The 18,994-nt window shown below is 38.1% G+C and overlaps 2 protein-coding genes across 7 annotated transcripts in view; one reads left to right on the top strand and one right to left on the bottom strand.

The window, feature by feature from the left end:
• LOC124154735 (transcription factor IIIB 50 kDa subunit-like) overlaps nucleotides 1-2,690 on the bottom strand; it is a 67,534-nt gene extending 64,844 nt beyond the window's left edge. Inside the window, exons 1-4 of one of the 4 annotated variants that reach the window (XM_046528633.1) lie at nucleotides 2,553-2,690; nucleotides 2,306-2,435; nucleotides 2,071-2,223; nucleotides 1,767-1,967 (exon numbers count right to left, since the gene is read on the bottom strand). In XM_046528633.1, coding sequence (XP_046384589.1) covers nucleotides 1,767-1,967; nucleotides 2,071-2,223; nucleotides 2,306-2,435; nucleotides 2,553-2,587 — 519 coding nt within the window. In that variant the 5' untranslated portion in view covers nucleotides 2,588-2,690. Of the gene's footprint in view, nucleotides 1-1,766; nucleotides 1,968-2,070; nucleotides 2,224-2,305; nucleotides 2,436-2,529 lie in introns of all 4 variants that reach the window. The other 3 variants (XM_046528631.1, XM_046528632.1, XM_046528630.1) reach the window with 3 other exon arrangements.
• A 24-nt stretch (nucleotides 2,691-2,714) lies between these two features.
• LOC124154736 (ER membrane protein complex subunit 3) lies at nucleotides 2,715-10,551 on the top strand. Of its 3 annotated transcripts, none has more exons than XM_046528636.1 (6): nucleotides 2,715-2,895; nucleotides 3,017-3,189; nucleotides 3,292-3,392; nucleotides 5,656-5,811; nucleotides 6,667-6,828; nucleotides 10,246-10,551. In XM_046528636.1, the coding sequence occupies exons 2-6, from the start codon at nucleotides 3,041-3,043 to the stop codon at nucleotides 10,449-10,451; spliced, it is 774 nt and encodes a 257-aa protein (XP_046384592.1). In that variant the 5' UTR covers nucleotides 2,715-2,895; nucleotides 3,017-3,040; the 3' UTR covers nucleotides 10,452-10,551. The 3 variants fall into 3 exon arrangements, with proteins under 3 accessions (XP_046384592.1, XP_046384593.1, XP_046384590.1); XM_046528637.1 differs by having other exon boundaries at nucleotides 2,715-3,000; nucleotides 3,161-3,189; XM_046528634.1 differs by having other exon boundaries at nucleotides 2,715-3,189.
• Nucleotides 10,552-18,994: the final 8,443 nt, after the last annotated feature.

The following is an 18,994-nucleotide window of genomic DNA, read 5'->3' as shown; positions in this document are numbered from 1 at the left end:
TTTCCAGCGGCAAGGTGAATTAGCTATTGAAAATGGTATTATTGTTTGGGGGCATAGGATAGTTGTACCTCATAGTTTACGTAAGCCATTATTAACAGAGTTGCATTGCGGACACCTTGGCATTGTTAAGATGAAAGCCATGGCTCGTTCGTATTTTTGGTGGCCAGGTTTAGACTCAGACATTGAGAATTTAGCCAACAGTTGCCCACCTTGCTTGTCTGTGAGGCAGAACCCTAAAAAGTGTAACCTACATGTGTGGGAGTATCCCAAGAGTGTGTGGGAACGTTTACATGTTGATTTCTTAGGGCCTGTAAGTAACAAACTATATCTTGTTATAGTAGATGCTCATAGTAAATGGTTGGAGGTGGAAGAGGTAAGCTCAACATCAGCTAATCAGACTATTACAAAATTAAGTGCTTTGTTTGCAAGGTTTGGTTTACCGCAACAAATAGTTTCAGATAATGGTCCACCCTTCAATTCTGGTGAATTTAAGGATTTTCTAAGATGCAATGGCATTAAGCATACCTTATCGCCACCTTACCATCCAGCTACAAATGGTCAAGCAGAAAATTCTGTGAAGAATGTAAAAACAGCGTGTTAACCTAGCTTTAAGGAGTAATGACAATGTAAATATGGCTTTATATAAATTTCTACTTGTTTATAGAAATTCGGTACATTTAACAACTAATGAAACGCCAGCTATGTTAATGTTTGGGCGACCAATCAGAACAAGGTTAGATCTCATTAGACCTAATCTTCAAGGTTATGTATACAATAAACAGAGTAAGCAAGTTGCAAATTATGGGGGTTGTAAGACGAGAATGTTATCTGAGGGTCAACCTGTAGTTGTACGGGATTACAGAGGCAGAAATAAATGGATAGGAGCAGTAATTGTTAAGATACTGAGTGCAGTATCATACTTGGTGAAATTAAAGAATGATGTCATTTGGAAACGTCATATCGATCAAATTATAGACCTAAATAGTGAGCCTCTCATGCCTTCAATTGTACCTGATAAGGTGATTCCACCGGAACAATTATTGTTGCCTAGAGTGACAGACGACAGGCTGTCGAAGGAGGGGGGGTCACCTCTGCAGAGCACACCATCTCAACAGTACAGTCCCAAGAATACACTGCCTCATCATTCTAGCAGTGAATACGCTAGGCTGAAGTCTGATATGCCTCAGCATGACGTCACTTCACCTAACTTAACTTCACGGCAATTAGTTAAATCTGATAGTCCAAAACAGAGAATAGAGAGGCGTTACCCTGTGCGAGAGCGCAGGCAGGTGGAAAGGTTAAACTTGTAAGCATTATATATTATTTGATGTTCATGCTTGTTAATTTGAATTTGTTTGTTATTGTGCATTGTATGCTTTATGTATGTTATTCATTATGATTGTTTGTTCTGTCGATTTCTATGATACAAGGTATTATTATTATTTTTTTTGTGCATTGGGAAGAATATTGTTTTTGTGTAGTAGTTCAGGTTTGCTGATGTTAAAGTTTTGTGGAGGTTGCTAAATTTGAATTTGTTATGAACGGTGGTCTTCGGAGTATGGGGGGAGGAGATGTGGTGTATTGGTGTGTTTTGTTTATTGAATTGTTATGAGTTGTCATGGAGTGTGATCCAGAGAATAAAGACAGTTCTTAAAAGTGGCTCCTTATATTAATGTGAGACATTACAAAGATAATGCAGCCCAATTGCTCCCCCGGCACACCTGAAAACCCCCCAACAAGGAAGAGTACCTTCATGACATACAGACCTGAAGATAATTGGAAATGTACTTGAGGGTGACTGGAATATCATGCCTCTTCATCGACAGGTACACACTCGCCCCTATGGAACAACGTTTATCAAAGTTCCTGGAGTGTTGCAAAAAGTGCGTGGCCAGCTCTCTCGCTGCAATTGGAAGATTGAGTCTATCCATTAACTGACACATGACTTCGTAGCTTTCAGCCAAAGCCTAAGAATAGAATGATTTAGGAGAAATTTTGTTACCAAAAATACGTAAAAGATGAACATGAAATCAGAAAAAATGATGACGAAAAAAATCCAAGGAACCTTACTTTGGACTTAGGATTGAGAAGAATCAAGTCTTTGGACGAGTTTTTTTGGCTTCGGTATACACATGGTACCTCACGCAAACCGGGCTGAAAGGGATCTGTGACATAGGAATCACTCTCAATCACAGTGCCGCATTGTTCACAGACGTTTTGATCCTGCAATACACATACAAAAAATTGCATTAGGTAAATAGCCGGATGAGATTTTACATCAAAACATTGATATTTTTTCTGCAACCATTCCATGATGACATTCGAACAGCATGCCATCGTGACCACAGCACGGACAATGCATCGCCAAGTCTATATCTTCGAAGGCTGCTGAAAGAATATGTGTGTCCTTTCTCAAGAAAAGGTCAATTCCATTTCTTAATAATAGGACCAATCCATCAATGCACAATTTACTTGTCAGGCCAACACATACATAAAAATGAAAAAATAGTGAACAAGAAATGGACGCACAATGTCAAATTGTACGGCACTACCTAAACGTTTCGGATGTTTTGTACATAAATACCATAGAGGTTACCTCTATGATAAATACTCTACATAATAGTATTATAAACTCTATAGTAAAAGTTTTGTGCGGTTATACAGGCAGACAAAGGAATATCTGTGTGCGCAGCCTTGATCATAAACAGGTGATGTAGTGTTATATGTACTCATTTGTTGTGGTCATTAATTGACGATGAACGAGAAAAGTTCTTCTCGTTAGCTCAGCATCACAAGTTTCAGACAAGGAACAGGTTTTGATAGAATCATATATGGTCCTTATGTATACAAGCGTCGTGGAATCATTATAATCTTTGTGTCTAAGTCGAAGTAACAGTAAGTTCAACCGTAGGCTACGGTTCAACAACATCTCGGCTCGGCACTCATCCTCTCCACTGCATGCAATTTATTTATGTGTACCTTGCGTTAACAAAGTTGGAGGTTGGTATCTTTTTAGGGCTAGGTGAATTAATTCATTGAAATGGCAGAATTACTCTTAGACCCTAATATTCGGCTATGGGTATTCTTACCCATTGTGGTTATCACTTTCCTTGTTGGTGTTGTACGGCATTACATTTCAATTTTGCTGTCCTCACAAAAGAAAGTTGAGCTACAGCAACTTCAGGATAGGTAAGTACGTTCATGAGTTAGAAATGGCATTCTATTAAAATGAAATTGCTGTAGAGCATCAGTTGTCTGATTACCCATTTCATTTCTCTGTTCCTATTTTAGTCAGGTAATGATACGTTCGCGAATGTTGAGAGAGAATGGAAAATACATTCCCAAGCAGTCATTCCTTATGAGGAGGCATTACTTTAATAACGAAGAAACAGGTATTTATCGGAGATTTCATTTTTAAATATAATAGGTTGTAATAATACATTTAAGCAATATTTTTCGCTTAGCTCTTCAGTGAATTGTGTGGTCATAAGTACAAATGAATAATGCATTGAAGAATGTAGTGGAACGTTCTTGAAAGGTGGGCTGCCGCACAAGATCGTGGTACTAAGCACATATCTACGTTCGAGGAAGTAATAACGTAATATTAATTCGGGATTTCCATTATCAGGTTTTAAGGCTCTATTCTCTTTGGCAGACACATTCTTAGCGTATGAATGCATTAATACTTTTGGTGGACTGGAACGGAATTTCTGCGAACGCATGAACCAACCCTTCAAGTTTTATGGTTCTTGATATGAACTTCGAATAGGTTCTATTTTCTGTTTCAGTATTCATACAAGTTATGTCTAATTTCACGTTCATGCTCTAAATGCTGGTTTACAAGTTACATTAACCCTTACAAGTTAATGTCTAATTGTATGCACACGAAAATACTCCTTGTAACCACCCAGCTACTGTGTGAACGCATGAACAATAAAGAATCTCTTTTGGTTCATGCATTTGTACATGGTGGCTTCTGGTATAACATAATCGTCATGCATTCACACATTAACTCGTACATGTTGGGAGAAGAGAATTATTGAGGAAAAGCCATGGATCATGGAAGTCCTAAACCTCATTGAAGAATGAAGAAATTCAAAGAATGCAAATGCTAAGGAAGGACAGGGTTGCTACTAGAGAATAAGGAACAAGATTTGTTGCAAAGTGAGGAAAGCTAGAGAAGCGTAGGTAATAAATTAATAAAGAAATTATTTGGTTTTACAAATCCCAGTTTAGATGAATGGCAATAGTCAATTTTAACTGTATTTGAAAAAGGCCAGATTGGCACCCATGTGATGCCACTCCACATGACATCACAGGGACCTAGTTTCTATACGAGTGGATAGGAGTTTTACATCGTCTTAGATTACCAATGCATGCATGAGGCACAGAGCTCAGGGAAACATGTCTTAAATATCACTTATTAAAACTGCCTATGGTCAGAAAGTTTCCATCGTTTGATAAGGTATTAATAATCCTTATTTAAGCCAAGTACTACCTGCTAGCAGCCTGCATCGCAGCGAAGCACATACCCTCGCCCCAAGGTCACCTGACGCGGCGACAGCGGTAACTGGAATGACATCAAACGGGCTTATCCCAGCATTCACACTTAGCCATTGCGTTTTTGCGCGCATGAAATTTTTCCTTTTCTTTTAATCGCAAAAAATAAATATCGTCATTTAAAAATGTAAGAGCATGAAATGCGTACTCCATGAGTAATAATCTTTCAATTTAGTCAATAAAAAAATAATAGGAAACCACCCTATTTTCCCTTAATCCCTAATTTCCTTTGCTTTATTAATTGCCCCTTGTGATTGAATCCATCATATGGGAAAATGGCAAAAAAGGTTTAGGAATGCAAGGATCTGATGAGCCTCTGATTTAAATGTGGTGTCACACGAACAGAGATAGGGCGTTGAGGCAAGTCTTCACTCTGTTGCGTCTCTCGTCGGCGGTTGAAGGCAGCTTCATGTCCCTTTCTGTGCTGTATTCAGTCCGGGCCTGTCACTTCCCCTCCTGGAGTCTTTCCCCTCGTGGCCAGACCTACTTGGGTTACGGATAAGGGGAACTACTGCCTTGGTTCTTACAATGCAGTAGCGCGTGCGTAATTTCTCTAGAAGAATCCGCTGATGAAGGACTGAAATGCTTATGGGTTGAATAATTGTGGACTGCATTAATTTAAAGTGTTGGTTTGATATCATGGGATTCTTTTAATGAAACTACACTTGTAAGAAGAGCACAAAGCAAACTAAAGGTTCTTGAAAGATTCTGGAACTGTCTTACACGTCCACTCGGAATGATTGCGCGAGGCCGACTGCCTTCCGTTGGCTGGCTGGAGTGAGTGCATGGATACGCACAAAAGAAATAGTTGCCCAACACTTACTCCTTTCCACTTATGCACGGCTGTTCAAAATCCATGTAAGAGGTTGAGGATTGTCTATGAAGGTGCACAATGATAGATGCTGGTGACTATCCAGCCTGCCAGAAAATTAGACTGATATCGGACCGGGTGAAAATGCAGTCCACTGTAGTTTAAATGGAGCGGTCTATTCTTGCTGTATGGATTGTATATAGATACAAGTGTTTCTTTTTGAGATGAATTTGGATACGTAAATGTGCTATTTGCATTGAATTTGCCTTTTGCTGTTGTGACAGGCTATTTTAAAACCCAAAAAAGAGCTGCAGCTGTCCAGAATCCAATGACGGACCCATCTGTAATGATAGACATGCTGAAAGGAAACGTCACCAATGTGCTGCCCATGATTATGATTGGTGGGTGGATCAACTGGATGTTCTCTGGATTTGTCACAAGTAAGAGTTCAGTCATGATTTTTGCTTTTCCTCCTCACTCTCACCTAACTGCCTTTTACTCCATTTTATATTCTATGAAAGTGTCCAATTTTCAGTAAAGATAGGTACATTTCAAGTGTAAGAACAGTGTGGACATTCACAGTATAGACTCCGTCCGTTGGATGGGACGTTAAGCCATGGTCCTTGGTGCCTCTCGCTAAGAGTAGGCTAATGCCGACACCAGGTTTCTCTCCATCCTAGCCTTCCCTAATGGCGCAAATGACCTAAGCTATCGGTCGCCTCCTCCAAATACTCTACCATATCTACCTGAAGTAGCAGGCTGTAAATTTATGGAGCAGTGGGGTTACAAGTACAGTTGTGTCATCACCGCTAAAAAGATCGAGGTTGGGTGAAGAAAGCTCTCAGTGAGTCTGGAAAACACTCGATAATAACAGACTTTGTGCATAAATAATAATACATTATTGTTTGTTTTAGGTAAATTATGAATGTTACAAGAGATGAAAGTGAAAGTTAGGGTTATCTGTGCTTTCCGTTGATCCGTGCTGCCTCTCCCACTAGGGTAATCGGAACTTTGCCATTCCAGCATTTTCAATTCTGTCCTTAATAATCCTGAGCATTAAATAAAATGACATAAAGGCTGCATATCCAAAAAAAACTGTTTTCCTGGTAGCTGAAAAGTGCATCCAAAACTATGTTTGTGTTGCCATAACTGGGTAACTAAGGAGTTGCGACCCCATGTTTACAGGACAAGAACTGCTTAAATGGCCGCCCCTACCATCTCCATTTTAGTATTGCAGATTCCTCCTGAATCACCCTGTAAACCTTGCAAACTAATATTGCAATTTTGTCTTCCAGCCAAAGTGCCATTTCCACTGACTCTACGGTTCAAACCGATGTTGCAGCGGGGGATAGAGCTCCTGTCGTTGGATGCTGCCTGGGTCTCATCTGCTTCCTGGTACTTCCTGAATGTCTTTGGATTGAGGAGCATATATGCCCTTGTGCTGGGCGAGAATAATGGTGAGGATCTGTGCTGCATTCTCAGTTTGGGTGAAGGTGTGCCTGCCACTCACTTGTAGGTTGCAAGTGAGGCTGACCCCTCGAATTACTTGCTCAGTATTTGTTCCCCATATGGTAATACTTTGTATGTAGCATAGTATCCATACCTTTTCACTTTCCTTGCATCAATCTTACGAAATGGCTCTCACAAGGTGCTCTCAGTGCTGAAGAGCAAGAGAATTCCTCTTCTCTGCTCATGCAATGTGTGTGCTGGGAAAAATGGAAATCAAACAGGGAATAGTAATCACATTTGCATTCAGTGTTTTTGTTAACCTTTGTTATATCTTAGATATTTGAATGTCCCATTTTGCAACATATTTATACAGAGATATCAATCCATCACACTTGCATGTAAATTTCACTTCACAACCCCACACCTCAGTGGAGTGAGGACTTGCTCGGTAGGGTGGTCCTTATTTTTAAAGTTTTCGAATTTCTTTTGGGATGCCTCCCCAGTTTTTTTCCATTTGGTTAGAAAATAAATCAGGAAAATTATTTTTGCAATCTGATACCGGGAAAGCGTGCCGCATCGCACTTAAAGTTTTGAAATTTTATGGACATAGTGAAGATGATGCCACACTCGGATTATTCTATCACTTTTTTTCTTCTACAACAACTCGTTAGACATTTGCAGTGTATCATATCAAATATCTTTCATTTCTGCCCTTTGGTTCCCGGGATATCGTGCAGAGAGTCAGCGTGCGCCACCCCAGTCAGACAATTCGGGTGGCACGCAGGTTGCATACTCTCAGTATCTGTTGATCATTCTCACTCTTCTCTCAAAATAAATGTTCGTTACTTTGAAGATGAAATATTTTGGCGGTTGGGGAAAAATGTTGGATTATGCTATTCAAGTTAATAATAATTTGATAGTTTAAAGTTGAAATAAATCCTCATAAGGTATGCGTACTTGTATTAAAAAAGCTCATCCTGATCATGCAAAAACTGTATCATTAGTTGATAAAAGGTTTTGTCTTTGGTACCTTATTGCTCTACAACTTCTTGCAGCTGAAAAAATGTAATGACTGGAGCTTATGAAGACGTGAAATGACTACAGTGGAACCTCGTTAAAGCGAGTACGGGCTATAGCGACACTCCCGATATAACGAGAGATAGCCGATGCACCGTCAATTGACCCTATAATAAGAGTGTTAAAAAATTCGTTTTTACGACACCATTTTGGTGCTGCCTCTCGCAATAGCGAGGGTTTCACCGCCGGAAGACTTTCATCAAGACTCCTTAACCTCTGTAATTTCTAGCGATCTGTTAGATATGAAGTTAATGGAGTGCTCAGTCTCAAATTTATGTGGTAATCTGTCGTTCGATAAATAAGTAGTTAATTTTGGTGAAAATATTGTGGCATTAGCATTCGCGAATGCTTCATCTTCTTTTGTTCCTCGGACAGCAGAAAGCAGTCGGCAGCATACCCGCACGTCTGTGAGTTGCGTGAATAGAAAGCATTTGATGGCAGTCACCATGGCCAAAAAAACACCTAACACGTCTAAGTGAGAAAATAAAAATAAAGGAGTAATATGAGAGTGTCGAAATTAATTTATCTTCCTATTCGCTCTGCAAAATTATAAAAACACAGAAGCGCCCAAGGAATGCAGACGATGAATAGTTATAAGGAGCTTTGTTCGGGTGGTTTTGCCCATTCCAATCTGCGGGAACTTCTGAGAAAGGGGCTACGCCCAAGTCTAAAGCGGAACATTTCAGGGATAGATTGCGAATCGAGAATTTTAAGAGTGCAGAAGATTGATTATACTAATGCGAAGCACCAAAGCGTTATCTCCCCTCATAATTGCTGGTCATGCCTGCGGTGTAAACCCGAAGTCGTGGAAGAAAGGACTCCGATCGTAAGTATCTTTAGAAGTATTCCCCGCGTCATATAACATAGACGAAACGAAACCTTTTTACATACAACTCCTCGACAAAACCCTTGCAGTATGAGGTATTTCTTGCAATGATGCCTCTAAAGGTAGGTAGTGCGCCTTAGCGATGATGTAGGATGTACGAAGCAATGATACTCAGCGTGAATTGCCCGGATGGGCGTATTTATTCTCCGTTGCGGATTTACAAGGGTGAACTATTCGCGTCAGTGGTCGGAGTCGTACTGGCGCTCTCTTTTGTCACGTGGGTAGCCGAGCATCCCCTGGTGGCCGCTGGAAGAACTCGCAGAACAACTAACTCTCGTTTGCAGTGCCGTGGTAAACTCGGTGTATTACTTCAAATACGTCGCGAGCGTAACACTCAAAAATAAACTTTTTTTCAACAACGGCAATTTTAATCACATCATTTTTCAAGCTTGGCAAACTTTTTACCGTAGATTATGTAGGTATTACATTATTTGATAGAAAAAGTCTTCCAAGGCGGGAACATTATACAACCTTCCACCGTTTTCGCCTGTAGAAACAAATGTAATGCGTTATTTCACTTCACTGCCGCATAACGTACAGAAACAATAAACATACACCAATGGAAACATTTGAGGCATTAAATAACCGCGATACTGTTTTATCAATTAATTTTAGAATTTTCAGTGGAAAATACCAAAATAATAGAATGATCACGTAAATGAACTAATTAAGTGCATAGAAAAATGGCTTCGTCGGTTGTGCATTGGCATAACGATTGACGAAACAATGCTTTCCATGATTTTTATTCAGTGCGGCGCTTATAAATTGTTTGAATAGTTAGTCATTGTTTGAGTAAGGAAATTTAGTGATGCAAAAAAACATCGCCTTTCGTCTGGATTTATGCTTACGTTTATCGGATAGATGTTTATCTGTCGCCGCACCACTCCTGTTCCTATATATCTGTTCGCAACAGGTATATTTGCTGTTATTTGCTCCACCTCCGGTAAAGCGACAATTCGCTATAGCGAGTGTTTATTAGTACACCGTGGGGTGTCGTTATATCGAGGTTGCACTGTACCTAATTCCTTCGATTTAGTTGTTTCATCTTAAATGTTCCTAATGAGTCCCCGAGAATCACATGTCTGAGACCACTGGCAACGAGAATTGACTTTTGTGCTTTTAAAGACCCCATTTTCCTCATTGAATGCAATGATGTCCGTATATATATTTCAATGTTTACTTTTAAAAATGCATGCCTGGAAAAGTTAATATTAATTTTAAGTGCTCAGGAATGATGGAAAAGAGTAATTCAAAAAATAAATGTGAAATACTTAATAATGAAATATCTTTCCAGGCAAAAATGGAATCCCTTACTGGAAAAAATAAAAAAAAAACGTTTATAATGAAAACATGTTTTATTCGACATTTCGAAACATTAATGTGAAAAACTGTTGTCTTATCATTAGTCAAGAATGAATTCCTTTGATTGTCGTTATGTTTTTAAAATATTTTTCTGTTTTAGCTGCTGATCAGGCTCGTCACATTCAAGATCAAATGTCAGGGGCCGCCATGGCCATGCCCCCCGACCCAAAGGCTGCGTTCAAAGCTGAATGGGAAGCCCTTGAGATCTGTGAGCACCACTGGGCCCTTGGCAATGTGGATGCCGAGATGATGGGCCTGGTGGGACCCACCCTCGACAGCATGTACCACCAAAACAAAATGGATTGAATGGCATCTGTGAATCATGAAGATGTTTTATTGCTTGTCCATGTGGTTATAAGTAACTTTAGGTGTTATCTATCGCCAATAAAATTTATATTTATTTGAATATTAGTTTTTGTTTCAAAGGAGTGTGAATGGTATGTATTTATTTGCATTGGCATGAATTTCTCCTACCTTTTTTAATGAGTTAGAGAGAAGGCAATTTGTCCGCAAATGTGCAACAAAATTTGGCCGTCAGGTCATTCTCATGTGCAATGTGAAATAGTTTGGCAGAGTGGGTGGGGAAAGAGATGTGTCATTGGTAGAAAAATTCATGATTTCCAGAAAGAAACAATTCGAGAAAACAAGGCAACTTGCTTGTCAGGAGGATGTCTAAACCATGTTCACAAGATTTCTACAAACCAGCCAAATTGCCATGGGAATCTGCTGATTGACTTAATCAAATTACTGGAGGGCTGAAGCTATCCTAATGCACAACACACAATCTCTAGAGAGTTAACTCTTTCGCTACTAATGACGAAAATATGTGGCAGGACATCTCTTGACCCGGGAGTGGGAAGCCAAAAATTTTCGTCTAAGATTTTCCGACGCACGTACCTAGGCCCCTTGTCTTATATTACCCCTCTTTGTGGCAAGGGACTGCAGTAATACAATTGTTCATTCAGTTAGTTTGCGAAATAAATATTTGCTTCGTTCACAAAAAACATAAACAAAGAATTGAATTCTTTGTCTTTTTAGCTGCGTTTACAACTGTTAAACACAATTCTACAATAAATATTTACATATATCTTGATTTCACTATAAAAATCAGAATGGAAATTGTTGATACATTAAATCAGTTAGTACTGACGGTAGAGATTCGTTCAAAATTTTTAAATTCTCAGAATAAAACGAGGAATTCATTTGGAAGTCTGCAATTTTATATGCAAGCAACAATTATCCATATAGCTAATTCGTATAAACAAAGCATGAGTTGAAAGCAAACCGATGCTGCTGGTAGGGTTATAAACCGCGAAAGGAGGGAGACCAACTACCCTCGGAGCCCAAGATAATGCGAAATCCCCACTAGGAAGGATCAAAAAAGGTTCGTGTTGAGAGTGTGTGATTATCCGCAAGACCCTTCTTAACAAATGTCCAACATAAATGCTCCATATAGAGGAGACCGAAGAGTCTCTTGGGGCGCAGTCCTGCATTCATGCTAAGGAGAGAGCTCCACCATTTTGAAAGGGTTAAGGAAGTTGAAAATGAGTGTCAAGAATATTCATGAGAGTACTTTTTTTGATAAAACCACTTATTACATTTGCAAAACATGACGACCTCTAAAGCAGCTGCTGTAGAGTAAATACAAATCCAGATGGCTTAAAAGGCATCAACCAAACTTAGTTCTCTTAAGGTAGAGGACCTAAGCAGAAAAATAGGTTTTTGAAAAGATCTCAGTTTCTGATCCCCAAGAAGTTCCCACTTCAGATGTGAACACTGACTGAAAGGCAAAATATTCATGGCCTCGAGTCAATGGAGACAGAGAAGTTGGGATTGGGAGAATTACAGAAATTACTACGAGAGTGAAATTCCCAGGGTTCAGTGGATATAATTAAAGGAATGCAGGAGCTCAAATTGTCTTAGACACGGTTTGCATCTAAGTGCCTTTAAGCAATTTGGACCCCCTCTGCAAATGTGGACTCAGAAAGATTTCTTTTTTGCTATAGCACCCCAGTGAGAAATGGGTGGTGGAATCCACGTGGAACCCACGTGGAGAATTAACGTGGATACCACGTGTTTTTGGTCGTGGAATCAACGTGGAACCCACGTGGAAATTTGGTGGAAAAATTAAAACAGCAGTAGGTGCTGTCCTAAAACCATTAAAACCTCAACCACTCTATAGCTAAACCTTCTATATATGTGTCTACGATTTTTCATGTGCTCTCATGGCTGCCTTTCCACGAATTATATAAAAATAGAATGTGCGATACATTTTCACATAACTAGCGTGGTTTCAGGATGATAAATGACGCAATGTCACACCAGAGAGTTAAGTTCCACAAATTAGAAATTCTGTTTACCATTTTATGCTAATCACCACAAATCCACTTGAAATCAACGTGGATTCCACGTGGGTCCAACCACTCAATATCCACCACCACCAAATATCCACCACTCAACGTGGGTTCCACGTGGACTCTACCACCCATTTCTCACTGGGACTGTGCTAACAGATAAGATAACAAATCTAAAAGAAGACAATTTGGTCACAGTAACAATATTTCATTTGAAATAGAAGACATTAAAAAGTATTTTCTCTCTCTCTATGTAAGCTGGATATATGGATATGCAAAGGATAAAATTTATAAAATAGGTGAATTCAGTCAATACTCCATGTATGTTATTGATTAAATTATCCCCGAGCAATAACATCCTAAATTTAGGGCAATGGGTGGGCCACTGGAAGCATGGCTCTCAATCAACATAAAATATTTTGCTGTTAAAATAACACTGATTTCAGGGAAAAATAACATCGCTTTTGTTAAAAATTTTCACCACTTTTGGCTCTAAAACAACCGGGCCAATTTTTACATGTCATTGGTGGTTTGGGTGGGTTGGGATCAATGGGATGGCAAGGAGTCAGTGCTCATTAAACAAACAATTGCCCTCCTTCATGTTGATCAATCGGGAAAATCGGCTTTCAGACTTAAGTTCTTCTACCATAGTATTCATACTTCTTTTATCTGTTGACTAAATATTCATATAACACACGTTTTAAGGCTGCCCATTCTCTATTTTCCCCCACTATCTCTTTAAACTCATGGTCTTTCAATGCTGTGAGTGTTTGTGGGAACACAAAGATTCCTTCCCTAACCTTTTACTGCACTCAAATCTTTGCAATTTCACTTTTAAGTGTTGGAGAGCCTCTCCAAGCTTGTTCATGGATTTCACAACTTCATTATTCCCAGCTTAATTTGCAGAGGTGGAGAGGGTAGAGACGTTTGAATTTGAGTGCACATAATTTGTGGAGTGTTGTTTTTGATCTGGAATTAAGGATTCTTGAGGGTCATTTGTCTTAAAGGCAGTGAGATTTCCTATCTCGACTATCACAAAAACTTACTAGTATTATGTAGCGTAACTGCGTCCTCTGGGGAAAGCAAGTACTTTAAACTTACAGGAGATACGCCATTTATGATAATTGTATTTGATTGACTTGGGAAGTAATTTTACATTCCTATGAATCTCCTTAATGTGAATGGAATGTCCAGTGGGAGTGGATTTTGCCACTAAGTAATACAAATTCTCTTAGATTGAGCTTGGAAGAACCTATGAACAACCTCCACTTGCTTGTAGCATGCAATATATTCAGGGAATTATAATTCATCAAGCCTTCAAATGAAAAGAATGTAAAGAGATGAAGAAAACTCCAGTGAATAGTCCTTACCCTGCTATTTTGTGTACTCCTGTGCTTCAGTCTTGATGCCATCACCTCTTTGTTGTGAATCAAATCATGACATCTTACAAGATCATGTGCTTTTGTCTTCTATGTTCCATGGGATTCATTTAAATAAAAGATGGGTCAAACAGCAGATTTCTTGAACTCGGAATATCGGATGCAAATATTAAATCATGGCTGGAATATTCGAATATCTCAAATTTTGAATACCTCGAATACTAAAATTGCAAAAAGCATAGTAAATGTTATTCTTCTATTTCCCTTGATGATTGTATAAATATAAAAGGAGTATATCAAATACATTTTAAAAATCAGCTTATTTATTCTGAACAAATTCCCCGCATTGATTACACAGGCCAACAAAAAAATTTTGCTTGAAAGCTTTTTTATTTTAATAGCTGATCTTTATAGATTTTAATGTGCCGAATCCAAACCTGACCTTACTTTTTTTGTATCACCCATAGTTTCCAAGCAATATGTATTTAATATTTAGTCTAATACCCCTAAACGGTATATAGGGAAATCAATGAAACACTGTGTTACATCATAAAATTGTTTGTATTTATTGTTCACCACATCGTGATAAAATTGTTTGTATTACTGCTTTTTCCAAAATTTTTGAAAAAGTGTTCTATTCCCGTATCATTTCTTATCTTGAATCAAAAGATATCTTACATGATTCACAGCATGGCTTCAGAAAAGCAAGATCGACAATTACTGCCGCATATCAATTGTTAAATTCCATCTATAATGCCCGAGACAAAGATTTACATTCACTTGGAGTGTTTTATGACTTGTCAAAAGCTTTTGATAGAGTCAATCATGATATTCTCTTACTTAAGCTGGCCAACATTGGAATGAGAGGAAAAACCTTGGACTGGATAAGATCATATTTAACTGGTAGAAAACAAATTGTGAAATATACGTGCCGGTCACAGTATAGTAATGATATCTCATTCTCTTCTCCTTTAGATATTAATACTGGGGTCCCCCAAGGTTCCATACTTGGTCCCCTCCTGTTTATTATTTTTGTTAATGACCTACCAAACCTGTTTCCTCAACAGGATGTTGTGTTATATGCTGATGATACTTCATGTCTGTCACATTCTAGAAATATTTCTGATCTGGTAAATTCTGTCAATACTTCAATTTCCAGGATGGCTGAGTGGTGCAATACCAACCATTTATCAATTAACATTAACAAAACTGTTTTCTTGGATTTCCACCCTAAGAGTGTCACACCTATAATTAATCACCAACTTAATCTGATGAATGAGCCCATTACCCAAAGTAACTGTGTTAAATTTTTAGGTCTTCTGGTTTCAGACGACCTTAAATGGACACCACACATTGAAGCCATCATGAATCGAGTTAGCACTGGTATTTTTATGCTTAGAAGGCTGGCCCCATTTCTATCTCTTTCTACCCTCAAACTTATCTACCATGCTAATGTTCATGCTCATATATCTTATGGTATTATGTTCTGGGGAATTTCACACCATGCAAAAAAATTATTTTCTCTACAGAAGCAAGCATTGAAAGCTATGGTTCAAGTGCCTAAGAGGACTCCTGGTAAACTGATCTTTTTGGACCTAAAAATATTAACACTTCCCTCCATTTTTATCTTGAATTGTGCCACTTTTGTTAAAATGCATCCTGAGCATTTTCCAAGGAATCATGAATGGCATGACTACCACACTCGCTCAAAATGTGACGTTCACCTCAAAAGTCACCATCTATCTCTAGCTCTCAAGGGACCTCATCACACTCCATCCATCATTTTTAATATAAACTTCCATCTGAATTGAAAAACTGTCCCCCTTCCCTATTCAAAGTTAAATTATGTAATTTTTTAGCAGGTAAAGCCTATTATGATATTAGCGATTATTTAAATGATTCTATGTAATTTGTATTATTGTATTTATGTAATTTGTATCATAGTGATTTCTGTGACGAAACCATGCAATGTATATTGCCAGTTCGGTGAATAAAAAATTATTATTATTATTGTTATTATTTACTACAGCGTGATAATACAGGGTTCACTTGTCAACTGGAATTGGTCTACATTTTCTTTCCCTTTTTTCCTTGAAGCTTCTTGTGTAGCTTTTTATGCGATGAATCGCTTGCTGAACTTCTTGGTGAAGTACCAACAGTAATCCCCATTATCTTCGTTCATTAGACCTACTTTTTCAATTTTATTATAACTATAAAAAAGCTGTTAAATTCTAAAAATATTGCTTTATTTCATAAATTTAACTGTAAAATGTGAATAAATGGTGGGTGATACAACTTTAAAACCATTTGGATTCAGCAACTTTAAAAACATAAGAATAAGGTATTTTCAGTAAAAAAGTTTTTTTATTGTTGGCCTGTGTTATTGTTGCTCTACGTCAGCTTTATTGCTATTTTCGGTTGCGCTTCTCCGAAGGTATCTGCTATTGTTGGGTGACATTGCTTGGACAGACTTAATGTCATATCTAAAGCCGATTTCTTTTTTTATCATCTCATCTTTATTTGAATCTTGAAATACACTGATTTTGAATTGTGGATTAAGAATTGTAGCAAAAGTAAATAATTGTTCTTTTTCCAGAAATTCATACCATACTTTTAATGGAAAACAGCAAATCATTGACGAAACCTTGTTGATGACTATTCCTAAAAACTTCTTAGTTTTTAGGAAATTAATGATGCTATTCACAAGGGGAGAACTTAAGAAACTTTGACTGCATTTCCACTTGCAAGAAATGTTTCTCCTTCAAAAACATCCAAAACATTAATCGATTGCTTGATAGCATCCCACTGTGGTGGAGTTATGTCTACATTAAACCTCAGCTTAGAGGCTGCTAAATGTACCTAATTTCTAGTTTCTGTTCCAGAAGATGCCTCATCATTTTCAAAAGCAAGTTCCATCTTGTTGGTTCATCCTGAATGAGCTTATATGATAGGAGGATAGGATTGTCAACTGTCTCGGATGAGTTCTCATAAGGCTTGGTGAACACGCTCTTAAAGTAGGCATTTAATAAATTGGCATTATCACAACTGTTTGTCAACACTTGTCCATTATCGTTTCTCAGCAAACATTCGGTAGGTCTTTTACCTTAAACTTCCCTAACATAAGACCAAAATGCCTTTGGGTTATCTGGTAACTGGTCTACTAGTGTTTTTCTTTTAAAATTTTTGAATGCATTCCTGAACGCTTCCTTCTTGGTAGCTTTAGACAACCTATAATTTTTAAATTATTAACTCTCTTTCCCTTTCCCTTGGGTTACAACCTTGTCGCAGTGGAAAGGCTTGCACGTTCCTAAAACCCCTAGAGCTGCACTGGTGGGATTAATTCTAAATTATTCCCGTTAGGGCCACCCATGCCAGATGCGTCGAAGGCTAGGAGCCAGACGAAAGGTAGTCCACGTGATGATGTCATGTGAAGAACACTGTTGGAATGGAAGTGGGAAACCCTACCAACTATCTCTTCCCTGAAAACATGGAGTACAACCAAATGAGCCTCGGAATCCCATCGCCCGGGACCTGTCAGCAAAGGGCGGGTGTCGGGCACGGCAGCGAGGTCGGCAAGGTCCTCGGGGTCGTCAACATGCGAAATCCTTGCAGAGACTTATCGTCATCATCATCAGCAGCAATCAGGAAAGAAACAAAGAAGATTAGAAACTAAGAATATGGAGAAGAAGAAGAAGGGAGCAATTAATGTAGGGACGTGAAATGTGAGGACAATGGTGAGGGCGGGGAAGCTAGAAAACATCTACAACAAAGGGAAATAGAGGAAGGGGGGATATGTATTAGGGAGGTACGAAAAAACTCAGGTCACCAATTTCATGTCCCTATAGCAAGCAAAAGTTACGATACGTTAGTACAAGAAATACAAAAAAAGAATTATTAAAATCAGACATCATCTTCTGATCCCGCAAAGCACCTGAAAAAATGACAAAGATGAAAAAAAGTGTTTTTTTTTCATTGTAAAAAAATAAAATAAAATTAACATCTTTTAACACTTTAGCAAAAAAATTTTACAAATAGTATAGGTTTTTATTAAAATATGCATATTTATGGGTTTTAACTGTTATTACCAATCACAAAAGATCATTAAAAATGCATAAATTTTGCAATTTAGCCGACTTCTCAGAGTTTTATAATAATAGGGTAGTTTCCTTCATTAAAGAAAATGAACTGCATTGATTGCGATTCCTTATCCACCATTAGTGTATTCATAATATACTTATTAATCAATTTGTACTCCAGGAGTAATAATCTTTCGAGTAAGGCAAGAAAAAAATAATAGGAAACCACCCTATTACTGGAGGATAATTTTTGTGAAGTTTTAATAAGCCCATTAAATAAAAAATGACAATAAAACTGATCACTAGAATTGAAAGGCAAAATTACACTTTAAAAAGGCAGCGTGTTAACCCTATTGAAACCGAAATTGAAGATGTTGAGGTTTTTAAATGACGCAACACAAAGTTCAACAATGAAGGAGAAATTTGTTGACTAGGAAGATTACATGCCTAGTACATCCAAACAAATATAAATCACCATGGCAAATGAGGGTAAAATTACAAACTACAGCTTTTCATTGTGATCAATACGTCTCACCGTACAGCTGCTTCTATAGCATCAAGTGTACTTGTAGACATTTGTGTTTTTACTGAAGGATATACTTCTAAGTTCATAGACCGAAGTAGAATTAGAAGGGAGAAGAGAAATATTAGAAGCGATTTACAGCAAATCCATCTTGATTTAGGTGAGCTACACGGGTTATACTTTGAGGGAAGGGTAGACAATACCTTAGTAATAGAAATGATTGAATCGAAGGAGTACTGTCGGACAGTTAAAGCGGAACACCATTCTCTAATAAAAGAACCGGCTTTTGTGTATTTGAGTTATGTTTCTCAAAGCTCCGGGTCTGCTAAAGATATAGTGGTCTCCATATTATCTTATCTCTCTGATCAAGGAGTATCATTAGAGTACTTAGAGTTAGTTTGCTGTGATGGCACGAACATCAACATTGGGTGGAAAGGTTGCACTATTAGAAAGTTCGTAAAACACATTGGACCCCCGCTGCAGTAGGCAGTTGGTTTACTTCATTTCATTGAATTAC

This window comes from Ischnura elegans, chromosome 2 (genome assembly GCF_921293095.1).
Source record: "Ischnura elegans chromosome 2, ioIscEleg1.1, whole genome shotgun sequence".
NCBI classification, from domain to species: domain Eukaryota; kingdom Metazoa; phylum Arthropoda; class Insecta; order Odonata; family Coenagrionidae; genus Ischnura; species Ischnura elegans.
The sequence above is the reverse complement of the archived record's forward strand: the minus strand, read 5'-3'. Positions and strand labels throughout refer to the sequence as shown.

Bases quoted from the DNA above. Each gene is read 5' to 3' on its own strand.
- LOC124154736 (XM_046528636.1), top strand. From the start codon at position 3,041: ATGGCAGAATTACTCTTAGACCCTAATATTCGGCTATGGGTATTCTTA. The intron at 3,190-3,291 runs GTAAGTACGTTC...TTCCTATTTTAG, and splicing joins CTACAGCAACTTCAGGATAG to TCAGGTAATGATACGTTCGC. The intron at 6,829-10,245 runs GTGAGGATCTGT...TTTCTGTTTTAG, and splicing joins TGTGCTGGGCGAGAATAATG to CTGCTGATCAGGCTCGTCAC.